General features: G+C 46.9%; 1 protein-coding gene across 3 annotated transcripts; it reads left to right on the top strand.

Moving 5' to 3' along the window:
* Positions 1–269: 269 nt before the first annotated feature.
* On the top strand, positions 270–16,872 carry dgcr6 (DiGeorge syndrome critical region gene 6). 3 transcript variants are annotated; one of them, XM_086012027.1, is made up of 8 exons: positions 271–498; positions 4,309–4,433; positions 6,865–7,049; positions 10,347–10,507; positions 12,124–12,224; positions 13,147–13,287; positions 14,849–14,926; positions 15,323–16,872. In XM_086012027.1, exons 3-8 carry the CDS (start codon positions 6,940–6,942, stop codon positions 15,398–15,400), a joined length of 669 nt encoding a protein of 222 aa, XP_085868153.1. In that variant the 5' UTR covers positions 271–498; positions 4,309–4,433; positions 6,865–6,939; the 3' UTR covers positions 15,401–16,872. The 3 variants fall into 3 exon arrangements, with proteins under 3 accessions (XP_085868154.1, XP_085868153.1, XP_085868156.1); XM_086012028.1 differs by lacking the exon at positions 4,309–4,433 and having other exon boundaries at positions 270–498; XM_086012030.1 differs by lacking the exon at positions 14,849–14,926 and having other exon boundaries at positions 276–498.
* The last annotated feature ends 1,313 nt before the right edge of the window (positions 16,873–18,185 follow it).

Genomic DNA, 18,185 nt, shown 5'->3' with positions numbered 1-18,185 from the left:
AATGCCGCCGCCGCCCACTTTCGTCCATCTTCACCGTTCAACGGCCCCCCAACCGCAGCATAACCGGCTGGGCCGACGTCGGTTACGCGGTGACCTCACCTCAGTGCCCCGCCCCCTGACGTCTTGCTCGCCCCCCCGCCTTCTTGACGTCATGCGCGCCGGGCTCCGCCCACCTGGCGTCATGATCGTCCCCGCCCTCCTGACGTCATGCGCGCCGGGCTCCGCCCACCTGACGTCATTATCATCCCCGCCCTCCTGACGCCTTGCGCGCCGGGCTTCATTCTCCTGACGTCATGCGCGCCACACTCAAGATGGCGGCGGCAGGGGGGCGGTTAAAGCCGTTGGGAGCGTCTCTCGTTGCGGCAACTACTTCGATGTGGGCCTGGCACATTTAAGTTAACTGCGGGATTTTTTTCTTAATTACTGCTTTTAAGAAAATCAACGATGCGACTTATGCATTTGTTTTCTGTGTGTGAAAGGCGTTAGCTTTCCCTTTAGGTATAATATAAACCTTTTTGTTGTTGTTTTATTTGAGGATTGAAATCCGAACATTAACGCGCGTATTTTTAAAAGTTATTTCTGGAGGGTTTGTCATGTTTGCTTTAGTTTAACAGCATGTGTGTGTTTTGAATATTTGTGTACAGGCAGATTCCCCACCTCGGCAGTAACTCGCCCACAATCAGGGTTGCCAACTCTCCCGGATTGCCCTGGAGTCTCCCGGGAGAAACACATCAGAGGGGTATTAAGGAAAACGTTCTTTGAATAATTTTGCTTATAGTTAACAATTAATTATAAAAAATATTTGAGATGAGAGAAAAAAGGCTGTTTGACTGGATGGGGTGGTTGGAGGCAGGAGATCATATGATGATACCTCCAGGACTACATGCAACTAGAGTTGGTAACCCTACCCAGAATGTGAAACCAGAGCACGAATTCCCCATCTACAGATGGTGTGAAACCCATTCACGAAACAGCCTGGGCAATGAGCTGTCCCTGGCCCAACTGTGATGAGTGTAATGGTGTATGTACATTCTCCTTCTCATCTTCTTAGGCAGTCCCCCGGAACTGAGGATGACTTGCTTCCACATTAAAAATGAGTTCTCAGGTGACTGATGAGTCCAATGCGGGACCTACAGTCTCTGTCACAGGTGGGGCAGACGGTGGTTGAAGGGGCGGGTGGGTGGGGTGCTTGGGTTGACGTGCGCTCCTTCTGCTGTTTGCGCTTGGCTTCTGTTGCTCCCGGTGAAGAGACTCGAAGGGTTCAGCTCCTTCCCGGATGCTTCTCCTCCACTTTGTGCGGTCTTGGGCCAGGGATTCCCAGGTGTCAGTGGGGATGTTGCACTTTTTCAAAGAGGCATTGAGGGTGCCCTTGAAGCGTTTCCTCTGCCCACCTGGGGCTCTCTTGCTGTGTCGGAGCTCCGAGTAGAGCGCTTCTTTTGGGAGTCTCGTATCGGGCATGTGGACGATGTGGTCCGTCCATCGGAGCTGATTGAGCGTAGTCAAAGCTTCGATGCTGGGGATGTTGGCCTGAGCGAGAACACCTATCCTGGTGCGCCTATCCTGCCAATGGATTTGCAGGATCTTGCGGAGGCAGCGTTGGTGGTACCTCTCCAGTGCTTTGAGGTGCCTGCTGTACATGGTCCATGTCTCTGAAGCATACAGAAGAGCGGGTATCTCTACTGCTCTGTAGACCATGAGCTTGGTGCTGGGTTTGAGATCTTGGTCTTCAAACACTTTCTTCCTCAGGCGACCGAAGGCTGCACTGGCACACTGAAGGCGGTGTTGGACTTCGTCATCGACGTCTGCCCTTGTTGACAGTAGGCTCCCGAGGTATGGAAAGTGGTCCACGTTGTCCAAGGCCTCTGATAATTGGGGAGCAGTACTGTGGCGGGGGCAGGTTGGTAGTGGACCTTTGTCTTACAGATGTTTAATGTAAGGCCCATGCTCTCGTACGCTTTGGTGAAGGTGTTGACGATGGTTTGGAGTTCGGCCTCAGAGTGTGCACAGACGCAAGCGTCGTCTGCATACTGTAATTCGATGACGGAGGATGGGACGACCTTGGATCTGGACTGGAAGCGACGGAGGTTGAACAGTTTCCCGTTTGCCCTCAAAAGTTTGTCACCATCCTCCGCCTGCTTCACGACGACATGCAAGCCGTGATCCTGACCAACGGATCCACCACAGACCCAAATCACGTACGGACCGGGGTCAAGCAAGGCTGTGTCATCGCACCAACGCGCTTCTCGTTCTTCCTGGCTGCAATGCTCCATCTCACCCTCAGTAAGCTCCTTGCTGGAGTGGTGCTAATCTACAGAATGTACATTATGCGCCAGTTATAAGTATTAAAGAAAGGACGTGCATTTATGTAGTGCCTTTCACGACCTCAGTCCCAAAGCGCTTCACAGCCAATGAAGTACTTTCTGAAGTGGAGTTGTTGTAATGTAAGAAACTGGGCAGCCAATTTGCAAGATCCCACAAACAGCAATGAGATGGAGAAGGCTGAGGGTCGACTTAATTTAGGTGTATAAAATCATGAAGAGCCTAGATAGGTGCTTCTAATCCACTCTTTTTCCCTTAACAGAGAGGCCAGCAACCAGGGGGCATTTTTTAAAAATTTGCTTGTGGGATCTGGGTATCGCTGGCAAGGCCAGCATTTATTGCCCATCCCTAGTTGCCCTCGAGAAGGTGGTGGTGAGCCGCCTTCTTGAGCCGCTGCAGTCCGTGTGGTGAAGGTACTCCCACAGTGCTGTTAGGGAGGGAGTTCCAGGATTTTGAACCAGCGACGATGAAGGATCGGCTATATACTTCTAAGTCAGGATGGTGTGTGACTTGGAGGGGAACTTGGAGGTTGTGGTGTTCCCATGCGCCTGCTGCCCTTGTCCTTCTAGGTGGAAGAGGTTGCGGGTTTGGGAGGTGCTGCCGAAGAAACCTTGGCGAGTTGCTGCAGTGCATCTTGTTGGTACACACTGCAGCCACAGTATGCCGGTGGTAGAGGAAGTGAATGTTTAAGGTGGTCGATGGGGTGGCAATCAAACGGGCTGCTTTGTCCTGGATGGTGTCGAGCTTCTTGAGTGGTGTTGGAGCTGCACTCATCCAGGCAAGTGGAGCGTATTCCATCACACTCCTTACTTGTGCCTTGTAGATGGTGGAAAGGCTTTGGGGAGTCAGGAGATGAGACACTCGTCACAGAATACCCAGCCTCTGACCTCTTGTTGCCACAGTATTTATGTGGCTGGTCCAGTTAAGTTTCTGGTCAATAGTGACCCCCAGGATGTTGATGGTGGTGGAATTTGGTGATGGTTAATGCCGTTGAAGGTCAAGGGGAGGTGGTTAGACTCTCGCTTGTTGGAAATAGTCATTGCCTGGCACTTCTGTGGCGTGAATGTTACCTTATACTTATTAGCCCAAGCTTGAACGTCATCCAGGTCTTGTTGCATGCGGGCATGGACTGCTTCATTATCTGAGGAGTTGTGAATGGCGCTGAATACTGTGCAGTCTTCAGTGAACATCCCCATTTCTGACCTTATGTTGGAGGGAAGGTCATTGATGAAGCAGCTTGATAGCACTGTCAATGACACCTTCCATCACTTTGTTGATGATTTGAGAGTAGACTGATGGGGTGGTAATTGGCCGAATTGGATTTGTCCTGCTTTTTGCATAGATTTAAAGTAATTGACATAAGGATTAGAGGGGAGTTGAGAACTTTTTTTACCTTTTTGGTGGGGGTCTGGATTTCACTACCTGAGAGAGTGGTAGAGACAGAGGCCCTCATCACATTTAAAAAGTACTTGGATATGCACTTGAAGTGCCGTAACCTACAGGCTACGGACCAAGAGCTGGAAAGTGGGATGAGGCTGGAGAGCTCTTTTTCGATGGGCCGAATGGCGGCCTCCTGTGCCGTAAATTTGTATGATTCTATGAAACAGCAATGAGATAATGAGCAGATAATCTGTTTGCATTGCAGGGGAGTTGCTGTTTGGACACCCTTGATTAGATTTTAAAGCTGTAAATGATTTAGTTACACCAGTTCTGGCCAGAATATTTGCATACAATGCACATCGGATAACATTTCCCAGGAGACTGCTGGCAGGCCCAGAGGAATTTCAGTCTCCCTGGCTGTCCAAATTTTAAAGCTTTCAGTTCGTACACTGAAACCAAACCTAATGTTAAGGCAAATAAAGCAACTCCATAAAGAGCAGCTTTATTACTGTAATTGTTTTTACCCTAAGCTGCAAAAATGTACACTTGCAGCTTCCTGTAGGTGTCACTAAATATAAATCTTTTCTTCCTTTCGACTTGTGATCCAAGAGGGCAGAGGAATACACCATCAGTGCCACCTTCAGGAGAAGTGATCATTAAAATGTGGATCGTTACCACATTTACCCAGAGTCATTGGAGGACTGTCTTTACGTTATTAGCTGAAAACCGTAAATGTAAGTGCCTTTTGGTAGCTCAGTGCATGTTGAGGTACGGACCCAGACAGACCATAAAGGCCCCAGGTTTTGATCCCAGTACTCCGTCGGCGCAGTTTAGCCGACGTGGCATTGGCGCTGACCTCTGACCCATCGGCCAAGGTTCCTACTCCCTTTTATATGCTGAGGTCGTGAAAGGCGCTATATAAATGCAAGTCTTTTTTTTATTGGAAGTGCACGTGTGGGCATCCGGTAACGACCGCGGTTCCCTCTAATTTTTTTGGCGTGCACGGCCCGTTCAAAATTTTCGCGCATGCGTGGTTTTTCCATTCAAAAGCCAGCGTGTGGCCTGCGCGGGACCTCCAGACCGCCGCGCAGCTTAAAGGGAACATTGCTAAGGACAGATTGGGGCTCGGTTTTGAAGACCCCCCCCCCCTTAGAAAAATTTCCTGTTGGGCCTTCCTGTCCAGCCTTGCGCGTGCAAAATGACAAATTGAGTGAGGTATTGGAGGGCCCATAGAAGTTTTTTTTTATTTGTTCTCTGGATATGGGTGACGCTGGCTAGGCTGCAGTTATTCCCCATTTCTAGTTGCCCAGGGAAGAAGGTGGTGAGCCTGCTCCTTGAACTGCTGCCGGACTTATGGTGATAGTGTTCCTACGGTGATGTTATGTAGGGATTCCAGGATATTGACCCATCAACGATGAAGGAATGACAATATATGTCCAAGTCAAGAATGGTATGTCACTTGGAGGTGATGGTTTTCCCACAGCGTTGTTGCTTTTGTTCCTCTTGGTGGTAGAAGTCATATGGCAGGGACGTGCTGCCAAAGTAACTTTAATGAGTTGCAGCAGTCTGACCTGTAGATTGTACATACTGCAGCCTCAGTGTGCTGGTGGTGCAAGGGGTGGATACTTAGTCCTCTCTCCTGGATGTTACATAGAAGATAGGAGCAGGAGTAGGCCATTCGGCCCCTCGAGCCTGCGCCGCCATTTAATGAGATCATGGCTGATCATCCAAACTCAGTACCCTGTCCCTGCTTTCTCCCCATATCCCTTGATCCCTTTAGCCTTAAGAAATATATCTAACTCCTTCTTGAATATATTTAATGAATTGGCCTCAACTGCCTTCTGTGGTAGAGATTTCCACAGGTTCACCACTCTCTGGGTAAAGAAATTCCTCCTCATTTCTGTCCTAAATGGCTTACCCCTTATCCTTAGACTGTGACCCCTGGTTCTGGACTCCCCCACCATCGGGAACATCCTTCCTGCATCTAGTCTGTCTAGTCCTGTTAGAATTTTATAAGTTTCAGTGAAATCTTGGGAGGAGGTTGTTGAGCATTGTTGAGGCTGCTCCCACCCAGGTGAGCAGCGAGTATTCCATCAAACTGATTTGAGCCTTGTGGACGGGTGAGAGGCCTTTAAAGGTCAGGAGGTGAGCCACTTGTTGCAGATTACCCTGCTCTTGTAGTCATGGCGTTCATATGGCTGATCCAGTTAAGCTTTTGGTCAACGCTGCCCCCGCCCCCCCCCCCCACCCCAGGATGTTGATAGTGGGAGACTCGGCAATGCTGGTGCTGTTGAAAGTCAAGGGGAGATGGCTGGGATTTCTTTTGTTCGAGATGGTCATTACTTGGCACTTAAATGCTGTGAAAGTTACCTGCAGCTTGTCAGCCCAAGCCTGCGTCTTGTTCAGGTCTGCGTAGGCTTGTGGCTGCTTCATTATTGAAGGAGCAGTGAATGGTGCTGAACACTGTAGAACCATCAGCGAACAGCCTCACTCCTGACCTTGTGACAGAGGTCATTGAGGAAGCGGCTGAAGATGGTTGGACCGAGACTGATTCCCTGAGGAACTATTGCTGTGGTGACTGGCTTTTGACAAACGCAACCATTTGCCTTTGTGTCAGGTGTGACTCTGGCCACATGTAGGTTTTTCCCCTTTGGTCTCTACTTACTTCAATTTTGCTAGGACTCCTTGGTTCTGTACTCAGTTGAATGCTGGCTTGATGTTAGGGGCAGCGACCCTCCCCTTTTATCCTGTATTTTAGTGTGCATTATTACCTTCAGAAGAGGAAGGCAAGGAGAGCGAATGTAATTCCCAGTACACAGATGGCACGTGACTTCATGGTCATGCAATGGCTGATTTGACAATTGACTTAATAGCTGTTTAAGGTACTGGATAGTGTGGCTAGAAAGCCAGATGCTTTGAAACTGAAAGGAAAATTCTTCCCCTTGGGTCTCTGTGCATTATACAATTCGTGGCCAACAGTAGGATGGATACAGTGACAATAGAGTGCAAATATGTAATTACACCAAAGGTCAAATTCACTTGTATCAAATGAAAAAAGGTAAAGATCTATCTTCTAACAGTTTGTGCTAAGAAGTCTTTGATATTGTGCACTCTATCTACATTGTTGGTGTATCTTTAGAACTGATTATTAAATCTCTGTTTTAGGAGAGGAGGCTCCTAGTTGAAAGGAACAAGTATCTTGCTACCAGAGTGATCTTATCATAAGACTTCCGTTCAAAGATGAATAAAAACATTGGGATATATGAAGAGCCAGCAGATAGTGCTAAACAGCAGGAACAGCATTACCACCTTCTGTCTCAGCTACAGAGTCTGGTCAAAGACTTATCAAGGTAACACAATGCTGAGTTCAGCTATTCCTGCAATCTTGCTGAAAATAACTAAACTCTGAATAACAAGCCCGCTGAATAATGAACTTTTGTATCTGAATGCCTTGTGCGATAAAATCTGTAATTTCTGTATTTTGAAAAAAATGGTATATACAATTCAGCGACTTCATTTTCGGAATCGGCCAACGCAGTATGGAATTGGTAATTGCTTTTTTAAAAACTGCCCAAACATCTATTTTATGAGAAAGGTGTTACACAAATATATTAAATGTTTGCACTTTTCAGCTCTACATTTTTGAATCTGTTTATACACTTAGCTGAAGTATTGTTCATAAATGTTGCCTGTTGTCCCATCGTGCGGTTTGGTTTAAAGTCGAGGCATAATTGGTCATTGTTTTCAGAGCAAATGCAATGAATCCCTTTTGGAATCTGCAACAAGATCAGTTCAGTATTAATAACGTGGATGAAGGGACAGAGTATCCAAGTTTGCTGGTGATACAAAGCTAGGTGGGACAGTAAGCTGTGAGGAGGACACAAAAAGCCTGCAAAGGGATATAGACAGGTTAAGTCAGTGGGCGGTAAGGTCGTCGTCGTATGTGTCTTCACACTGTTCCCTTTGGGGAACTGTATGAAGTGGTGGAAGGATTTCTGGCCGCGATTAACGCTCCTTCCGTGACCGTAACCATCTTCGTACCAGCCATTAGGGTGGTTAGTCCTATGGCGGGAGGGTTTTATGGGCTCCCACAACCCATACGAGGGGTGGGGCCACCCACACCCACGGACACAAGTATCCCGCTGGATGTCAACCCAGAATTTAGAGCCGGAGCTCCGACTCCACTTGCCGGGACTGTGGAGCGGGGTTCGAAACCCTACGCCTTCTGGCCCAGCGGCGGGGATGCTACCGCTATGCCAAAGGCCCACTCCTGGCAGTAAGGTGACAGATGGAGTATAATATAATAATATGGGGAAATGTGAGGTTATTCAATTTGGTAGGAAGAATAGAAACAGAATTTTTTTTAAATGGTGAGCTAGATTTAAATGTTGTTCAGAGAGATTTGGATACAGGAAACACAAAGTTAGTGTGCAGGTACAGCAAGCAATAAGGAAGGCAAATGGCATGTTGGCCTTTATTGCAAGGGGGGTTGGAGTATAAGAGTATGGGAGTCTTGGCTACAGTTCTACAGGGCCCTGGTGAGACCACACCTGGAGTACTGTGCACAGTTTTGGTCTCCTTATCTAAGGAAGGATATACTTGCCTTGGCGGCAGTGTAACGAAGGTCAGCCATGATCTTATTGAATGGCGGAGCAGGCTCGAGGGGCCATATGGCTTACTCCTGCTCCTATTTATTATGTTCAGTAATCAAACCTAAAATACTTCCCTGTCCCTGAAGCCTGCCGCCCTCACAAGCTTGTCACTGAAGGAAGCTAATTTTTGTTTTCATTCCGGTCATGTTGCACCCTCGAGGATCTCAGTAGTTTTCCTGGTTGGAAATAATTTGCATGATTGAGGTATTTACCTGGCCCATCTCCAACCGGTGCCCTTGAATTGAATTCTATCCTCCACTCTTGGATGTTGATTCCAATACTCAGATGTGGGTGTTAATTATCGCAGGCGTCCTCCCCTGCACCATTGGTGAATTTGGAGTGGAGAGTGTTGCATGGAGCAGTTCCGTCAAATAGATTTTTAAGTTACTTTGTGGGCTCCGAGGCTGCCTGTGACTTTTGCGACCTGGGTGAGTCCGTGTTCCACATCTACATGGAGTGTGAGAGGTTTCAGCCCCCGTTCCATTATTTGAAGGGGCTGCTCCTCAGCGTCTGGCTGCACTTCAGTCCCACGCTCAGTATCGCCCCGTTTGGGGCGCCATTATCGGCCGTGCGCAAAGTTTAGCGCCTGGCGCTAATTATCGCCTCCGACGGCAGACTTGGCTTTTATCGCCCCTGGAGGTGATTGGAGCGCTAAATCAGGCGCTTCACACCTGTCTTAAGGCGCAATGGCCGAGGAACGAGGCGCTACCTCAGAACGCTGGCGAAGCAAGGAAGGGCAAATCAAAATGAACCTGCAAAGTGCTGCTCAGTACCCAAAACTCCTTCACACAGCGTTGAATCTCTCCAGAAGTCTCTCTCTCTCTCTCTCTCTCAGAATGCGTGGTGCAAAAATGTCACCGACAAAAAAAGGCAGGAAGCGGTTGCCTTTAAATAGCGCTCCCCCAGTCCCTTCCTGACTGCAAAACGCTCCCCTCAACCTGTCGTTGCTAGCGGCAGGCGGTAAGGCAGGGGGCGCCACTCAATATCTGGTCCCGGCTGTTGCACACTCGACTGACGTCACGATCTGCTGGTGCAGGAGATTGTGGCGGTAGTGTTTAGCGCCGCCGCAGAATGTCTAGTTAATTTTGCGAGTGGCGCAAACATCGGCGCGCCCGGGCGCTAGTTGCTTTGCGCCCCATTAGCGCCCTCTTAAGGCGCTAATGGGAGGCGCAAACAACTGAATTTTCCCCCCTTGATCTTTGGCCACTCGGTGCGGTGGTCGGGCAAGTCGGAGGACCTCCTGGAGTCTGCTCCTGAGCCTGGCCAAAGTGGCCACCCACAGGTCCAGGTTGGATGTGGCTCGTGGCGGGTGGTCGCTCTGGCTGCCTGCCTATCTTCCGCGGCTTTGTCCGTGCCCGGGTGGCCCTGGAGAAGGAGCATGCGGTGTCCGCCGGTACGCTCGAGGCCTTCCACGACCACGCGAACCACAGGGACTGGAGTGTTTGGTGGATAGGGAAAATGATATTTAAGGTATAAGTTTCCTTTGTTTTTGTTTTAAGTTTTTTATTTAGTTGTGCCCCTCTAAAAAGGGGGCACTTTTTGTTGGTTTTTGTCGTTTGATGACACAGGGGGAACCCAGTGTCTCCTTATTGTTTTCATCAAGAGGCATCTGTGGAGAGAACAAACAAGCTGACTTTTCAGGGCAGAATCTTCATCAGAGCTGGAAAAGAATTGGAGGAGTGGTAATTAAAAGGAATAGAGCAATGGGAAGGGAGAGGGTAATACACACACACATACTTTTTATTTTGCGTCCTATTGTCTCATGTTACTATCAGTTCAGCCATTTAACCATCTCCTGGTTTTCATTAAGCACTTTACAGCTCATTCGACTTCCCCCACCCCCCTCATGTTTTTCCCTTTTTTTAAATTCCTTTTTCATCTGTACTTTTTGCCAGCTATGATGAAAGGCCTACTCCTGAAATGTTAACTGTTCTTTCCGCAGATCCTGACCGATCAGCGATTACCTTTCTTGTGATTTTTTTTCTCTTTTTTTAGCTCCTGCCAGCAGCGATTGTCCTATGATATACTAAGTAACCTGGCCTTGGCTTTGATTGATGGCACTGTATTTGAGATTGTGCAGGGCTTGCTTGAGATTCAGCACCTGACTGAGAAAAATCTCTACAACCAGCGTCTGAAATTGCACAGTGAGCACAGAGGTAGGACTGCCGTGGGTGTCCCAGATCGAGAACTGGGCTTTTAAAAGGTGAAAAAGATGCAGGAAGGATGTTCCCGATGGTCGGGGAGTCCAGAACCAGGGGTCACAGTCTAAGGATAAGGGGTAAGCCATTTAGGACTGAGATGAGGAGGAATTTCTTCACCCAGAGAGTGGTGAACCTGTGGAATTCTCTACCACAGAAGGCAGTAGAGGCCAATTCATTAAATATATTCAAGAAGGAGTTGGATATATTTCTTAAGGCTAAAGGGACCAAGGGATATGGAGAGAAGGCAGGGACCGGATACTGAATTTGGATGATCAGCCATGATCTCATTGAATGGCGGAGCAGGCTCGAGGGGCCGAATGGCCTACTCCTGCTCCGCCATTCTATGTTTCTATTAAAAGGACGGGAGGGATTTAAACTTTTTCTAAAATGTGGTTCTGCACATAAGCAGCAAGCGAACGTTATTGGCAGAACTAGCCAACGGTGCAGGAACGACCAACATTACTAAAAATGTATTTTTTTGTATGGTGGGACTGAAATGTTGGCACAGTCTTTCGGATCACCAGTCTGCTGCCTTGCGGCAATGAGGGATTCAGGTCTGCGTTCCATCACGTGCGAGAGAACATCAAGGTCTCCACTGGGTGCATTGCTGCACCCATCCTTGTGGCAATGTGAGCACAGTAGAAGTAGAGTCCTGGGCACAGCCCACTTGGCAAGCCCGTAACAGGGAGAGAATGCAGAGGATGCCCAACAGACAAATCATTTTCTGCTATTTAGTGCAAATTTAAAACAACAACCACAACAACTTGCATTTATATAGCCCCTTTAACGTAGTAGAACATTCCAAGGTGCTTCACAGGAGCGTTAGCAGACAAAACCTGACCTCAAGCCACATAAGGAGATTTTAGGACAGGTGGTCCAAGGATACATTGTAATACTATAGCAAAATACTGCGGATGCTGGAAATCTGAAATAACAACAAAAAATGCAGGAAACACTCAGCAGGCCAGGCAGCATCCGTGGAGAGAGAAACAGTCAACGTTTCAGGTCTGGGACCCTTCATCAGAACTGGAAAAGGCTAGAGATGTAATAGATGTTAAGCAGGTGCAGAGGCAGTGGGGAGGGGAGGATCTGAAGGAACGGTCTGTGCTAGGGTGGGAGGCAGGAGAGATTCAATGTTGCAAATGGGGATGGCAGAATCATACAGCCTGAAAAATGGGGCCAGGGATTATTGTCTGAAATTGTTGAACTCAATGTTGAGTCCAGAAGGCGGTAAAGTGCCCAATCGAAAGATGAGGTGCTGTTCCTCGAGCTTACGTTGAGCTTCATTGGAACAGTGTAAGAGGCTGAGGACAGAGAGGTCAGAGTGGGAGTGAAGCGGAGAATTAAAGTGACAGGCGACCAGAAGCTCGGGGTCACCCTTATGGTATTGCACTGGGGTTATTGTGCACTATTGCGTTTATTTAATTTGTAAGAAAGCCTTGCAGTTCACCAGTTGATCTTGAAACAACTACCCTCCCCTGGGGGGAAAAAAAAAGTTCTGTTACCATATCTTCTTGATGAAATAGGTTCTTTTTTTAGAAAATTTAATTTGTACTGTTTCGGCCCTTAAGCCCTTAAACAGGAGCTGCTGAGAAAACACAAGGAGGCTCTACAGGACTGCAAGGCTCACAACCTCTCCATGCTCCGAGCGGCACAGCAAAGGGAGCTCGAGGTAAGAGCGTCACGTTAAACTGCTTTCACGATGGCTTTAATCCATTTGCCAAGCTGCTCTGATTCTCTAATGTCACCAGTTTCAGCGCAGTACCAAGGAGTTTCCAGGGATTTGTTTTTTTAATTCATGAGTTGTATTCGGCTTCTGTACATGACCTTTGTGGAATGGTGTGTGTGTATATGTGAAGTGGTAACTTTTAAAGTAATATACATAAAACGTCCAGGGTAATAGGATGAGTGTTGCAAGGTAGTGACAATATTTGTTCAGATGACAGCATAAATCACAGTTTATCAATGCTCCCTTAACCTTGAAAGTGTCACTGTTTTTAATAGTTTAAATGCTTATTCCTAAGTCATACACTGTATTGAATATACAAAAGCAAAATACTGCAGATGCTGGCAATCTGAAATAAAAACAACAAATGCTGGAAACACTCAACAGATCAGGCAGCATCTGCAGAGAGAGAAAGTGAGATTGAGAGAGATTCTGACGAAAGGTCATCGACCTGAAACATTAACTCTGTTTCTCTTTCCGCAGATGCTGCCTGACCTGAGTATTTCCAGCGCTTTCTGTTTGTATTACTGTATTGAATATGTTCAGATTGTTCAAATATAGCCACTTATAACCTGAAATGTGGATTTCAAGTGGTCGTGAGCAGAGAACTGTCTCCAGGCTGCCAAGGACTTAAAGCCTATACCGGTGCTGTGAGGGAATCTGACCATTGCAAGACACCGGGGAAATGGGAAAATATAACTTTTCCCCACCCGAGGTTGTATGAACAAAGACATGACTTAACTATGTCTTTTATCTAAATAAAAACTTCTTCCTTTTACTGTCGGTGCAAATATCGGGTCGAGCCAGCGATTTTTGTTTTCTCCTTTCCTTAACTTCACCTGTCTGAAGCTCTGTCACTGTTTTCTAGGCCTTGGAGCAGAGAGTTAAGGATGAGCAAAGGATGATGGATGAGAAGATAGTCTTGGAGCTGGATCAGAAAGTGATCGACCAACAGAACACCCTGGAGAAGGCTGGTGTTCCAGGATTTTACATTACTACAAACCCGCAGGTGAATCCATTCACAAAGATACATCGTATAATCCTTTTTGTGTCTTTACAGTCACTTTTCTTTCTGACTGGTTCATTGTTTGCCAATTACATTTTACAGAACTGCATACCCATAGGCTCACCATGAGCAACACCACAAGAAATCCACTAGTGTAAATGTGTTGTTTGTGTGTGATATTCATGTTCTCCCGTAATTCTGCTTTAGAAATGCGACAGTGTTGCCTGTACTTTCCTAATACAGGTTGAGCGTTCCGGAATGACCCGGACTCCGGGACGATTGGTGGCAGGGGTCCGGAATCCGTAAAATGTTCTGGAACCCGGACACCCTGAGGGAGGCTTAACAAAAACCGGAACCTGGGCCCAGGCATTTCCGGACTCGGCACGTGTTTCTGATGTCCGAAGTCCGGAAATATCGCAACCTGGGCTCGGGCGTTTCCGGACTTCGGACATCAGAAACAACGTTCCGAAGTCTAGAAAAACCCGAAAACCGGCTTGGCCTCGGTCCCGAGGTTGCCGGATTCAGGACGTTCTACCTGTAGCAGCAAGGTTATCCTGTGCAGTAAATGGTTGAGCCGTACATAGCTGAAAAGTCCTATTCTGCTGAGTTAGCTGTTGCCAGTAGCAATGCTACAATTGGTCCCATTGCCCCTGAGTTAGGCTGGGAGACAATTAGCCCGGGTTTGCACTCTCTTGCTATTGAGCAACCTTTGGAAGTGCAGATATATGTGGGGAGGATCTAGGCTTAGCTGGGATGCTTCCCTATGGTCAAGTAGCCTGCTGACATTCAGGCTAATGTTACTAGGGAACCGCCTGCTGCAGTCAGGCCAATAGATGAATGGCTGCTTGCAACATTGGGTGCCTGGAATCAGCACAAGTGATGTGGTTTAGTTGGGAGTCTTGTAAGATATAAACTTCTACCCTAAAATTAAACTGATGGTAAAAGAAGGAGGTTTTTTTTTTAGATACAAGATATAGTTAAGTCCTGTCAAGTCATGCCTTTGTTCATACAACCTTTCAAAAGGGAACTGGATAAATTCCTGAAGGAGAAAAAATTGCAGGGATATGGGGAAAGAGCTAGGGAGTGGGCCTAACTGGATTGCTCTTCGAAAGAGCTGCCGCAGACTCAATGGGCCGAATGGCCTCCTGTATTCTGACGAAGGGTCATCGACCTGAAACGTTGACTGTTTCTCTCTCCACGATGGCTGTCTGACCTGCTGAGTGTTTCCAGCGTTTTCTGTTGTTGTTTCAGATTTCCAGCATCCGCAGTATTTTGCTATTGTGTCCTTCTGTGCTGTACTGTTTCATGATTCTCAAAGGGCAGGAAATTGTTTCCTTGATGGGTGTTTAGGGAAACTGTGGTCTGAGATTTAAAATCAAGATTTGTTATTCAAGGCTGAGATCGATAGATTTTTGGGGAATCGAGGGATATGGGGATCAGGCGGGGAAAGTGGAGTTGAGGTCGAAGAGCAGCCATAATCTTAATGGCGGAGCAGGCTCGAGGGGCCGTATGGCCTACTCCTCCTAATCCTTATGTTCTTGCGTTCTAAATGGTTTCATTACAGGAAACTCTTTTTTATCCGGGACCGGCGTGGTGCCGGTTGATCAAAAAGTCCAGATTACAGAGCGGTATACTTACCAAGGTACGAGAGCCCCGTACACGGCCACAGGTGCAGGAGTCCCGGTTACACGGCACTTGTGCAGGAGTCCCGGTTACACGGCCACAGGTGCAGGAGTCCCGGTTACACGGCCACAGGTGCAGGAGTCCCGGTTACACGGCCACAGGTGCAGGAGTCCCGGTTACACGGCCACAGGTGCAGGAGTCCCGGTTACACAGCCACAGGTGCAGGAACCCCGGTTGCACGGCCACAGGTGCAGGAACCCCGGTTACACAGCCACAGATCCAGGAACTCCGGTTACACGGCCACTAATATATAGTAAAACTTACCTGAACCTACTCCTGAATTTTGCCGGTTAAGAGAGATTTCCGGATATTTAGGTGCCGGTTAAGAGAGTTTCCTGTACCTTTTATCTTACAGGAGCTGACTTCACAGATGAATTTGCTGGAACTGATCTTAAAAATGCAGCAGAGAGTATCTGAATCAGGAAGTTGCTGAAGCAGCAGTGTCGGCGGGTCTAATTCACAGAACATGCGGAAGAAGCCGACCAGCTCAACTAGGACATTTCCAGAGGCCACTGGATTTGAAATGGCAAAACTGACGCCTTTAGTGTGCACAGTCCTGGCTTGTCAAGTGCTATTGGCACAGGAGGTCCTGACACTCCATGTGGTCGGCTAAACAGTGAGATTCTTGTATACTTCAACTTGGATCGTGTTAGATGTCAAATCGCTGGACGTTACATGCACTATGAATGCTGGATCATAAAACAGATTACAGTTGTTTCTGTTCTACAGTTTGGATAAAATGCTGCAAATTGCATCAGTGTTTTAATTTGCTCCCCTCTTGTCTAAAGTAGATTTTTAAAAAGGGGTAAGTTCAACTTGCACAGTACTTTTTGAAATGTTACATCGTTTATCTTTGAATGTGATTGGCAAGACTCTGACACTGGTATCAAGAGCCTTATTGACTAAAGGATATCCTTTGTGCAGTCTTTTTTTTGTGTGTTACGCAAGTTGACCAAGAGTATTTGAGAGGAACCTTGTAAATGAATGTACAAAGCCGCGTCACTTTGTGATGATATCACCAGGGGATTTTCGTGCTGAAGGTAAGGAATGCAAGAGAATGAAACACTGACGAGTGAAAGTTGTAATTCTCACCATTGCCAGGGTATTATTTTTGTTGTTGTGGGTTCACTGAGAAATTACGTGTAATCATTGTTTAAAAAAAAGTCTCAAGTGTATGACTTTACGTTACACTCTGTGGTTTTTGTGGATGAGAATCTTTAGCTTTTTGTCGGAAGTAACTTCGGTGATGTCACCGGAACCTGGGGTCCAAGTGTCACCATTATTTTACACAAGTATTATCAGTTCATTGTAAATCCGGAAAATGACTTGTAATGTGGAGGGAGATAAGGTAAAATCACCAGAAGGCACTTCAGACTTGTGACTACTTTACCAAGGCCACTCTGAGCTACAGGAAACTCTTTATTATCCGGCACCGATGGGACCGGCGTGGTGCCGGTTTATCAAAAAGTCCGGATTACAGAGAGGTATAGTAAAAGGTACGAGAGCTCCGTACACAGCAACAAATCCAGGCTTCCCTGTTGCTTAGCAACATGTGCAGGAACTCCGGCCACAGACCAAGCGTCCCTGTTGCTTAGCAACAAGTGCACGAACCCCAGTTACACAGCCACAGATCCAGGAACTGCCACTAATGAAGTAAAACTTACCTGAACCTACTCCTGAATTTTGCCGGTTAACAGAGGTTTCCGGTTATTTAGGTGCCGGTTAAAAGAAGAGTTTCCTGTACCACATTCCTTATTCTTCACAGTTTAAATTCAGAAAGCATCTCGACATATCAGTGTTGTGTATTTTTAATTTGGTTCGTTTTACGTCTGTCTATGATTCAATAATTGAACAGTCACATTGCTTTTCACACCGTTGAATAAAGCTTCTATTTTTTAAATTCTATTTAAACTCTCATTCCTGTTGTACTCTGCTGTCTTTAATCAAATTTGTTCAGTAAGTGTGCTCATGGTGCTGCTCTCTTTGACTGGGTAACTAGAATGTGCAGTGAAACCTTCAAGTAGAATCGCGAGCCAATTGGAAACGGTTGTGTCCAATTTGCTGTTTATCATTGATTTTGGAGTTAAAAGAAAAGCCATAAATGTAAACCAAAGTAGACAGATTTGTATAGTATTTGAGTAATATAACTTGGTACATGTGAAATTTTAAAGCAGTATTTCACACTGCCTGGTTTTGAGAACTATGTATATTCAAAGCACTTCCTCTAACACCTGAAATGTAATCTCCGCATTCACTTCTGTAGGGGGGAGGGGTGTTTCTCATCAGCGTTCAGGAGTTGCCATTCATGTGGCAACAGAGTCATGTATTGCTGGGTGACTCTTCATTCACAGGGTGTGTTTTTTTTAATGTATTATCGTTGGAGTAACCAGGAACAACTAATCGGGGGCAGGTGTCCTCAAATGATCCTGGTATAGGAAACTTTGGTTTATCCGGAGGTTAACTGCTCGAGCCACCGGCAAAAATCAGGAGCCGTTTCGTTTGGTTTTTTTTCTTTTCGTTGCTTTTTTTTCCACCAGTCAGGCTCTGCAAGGTCTCGCTGAAGCTGTTGCTAAGCTACAGAGATGCTTGCAAGGTACGGCCGACTGTTTAGAAGCTGTTGCTAAGCACCAGGGTTTGTTGCCAGATATGGAACTCTAAATCTCCGTATGTTTCAACATTAACGCTGGTTTGTCCGGCAGTTTTGATGGGATGGCAACAGCTCGGTCCCGTCGGTGCCGGATAGCCCAAAGTTTCCTGTAGTTCCCCAAAGAACTTGTGCCTAGATACCATGGGAAAAGGCCAGAAACTTCCGATAGATTAAATCCCCATTGATTTTGTATTTGAACTTGATCCTACAAGGGAGAGAGTTCCAAGCAACAGTGCTGATCGGCAGAGATTCTTCTGGTAGGAGAAGTAGTCTGTAGCCCTTTAAGAACATAAGAAATAGGAGCAGGAGTTGGCCATTTGGCCCCTTGAGCCTGCTTCGCCATTCATAAGATCATGGCTGATCTTCTACCTCATCTCCACTTTCCTGCCCTATATCCCTTGGTTCCCTTGGTGTCCAAACATCTATCAATCTCGGTCTTGAATATACTCAATGACCTGAACATCCACCGCCCTCTGGGATAGAGAACTCCAAAGATTCACAACTCCTGAGTGAAGACATTTCTCATCTCAGTCCTAAATGGCCGACCTCTTGACCCCCTAGTTCTAGACTC

This window comes from Somniosus microcephalus, chromosome 19 (genome assembly GCF_052327205.1).
Source record: "Somniosus microcephalus isolate GS21.2 chromosome 19, FLI_Smic_1.0, whole genome shotgun sequence".
Taxonomy (NCBI): Eukaryota; Metazoa; Chordata; class Chondrichthyes; order Squaliformes; family Somniosidae; genus Somniosus; species Somniosus microcephalus.
This window is presented reverse-complemented; position numbering and strand designations above follow the sequence as displayed.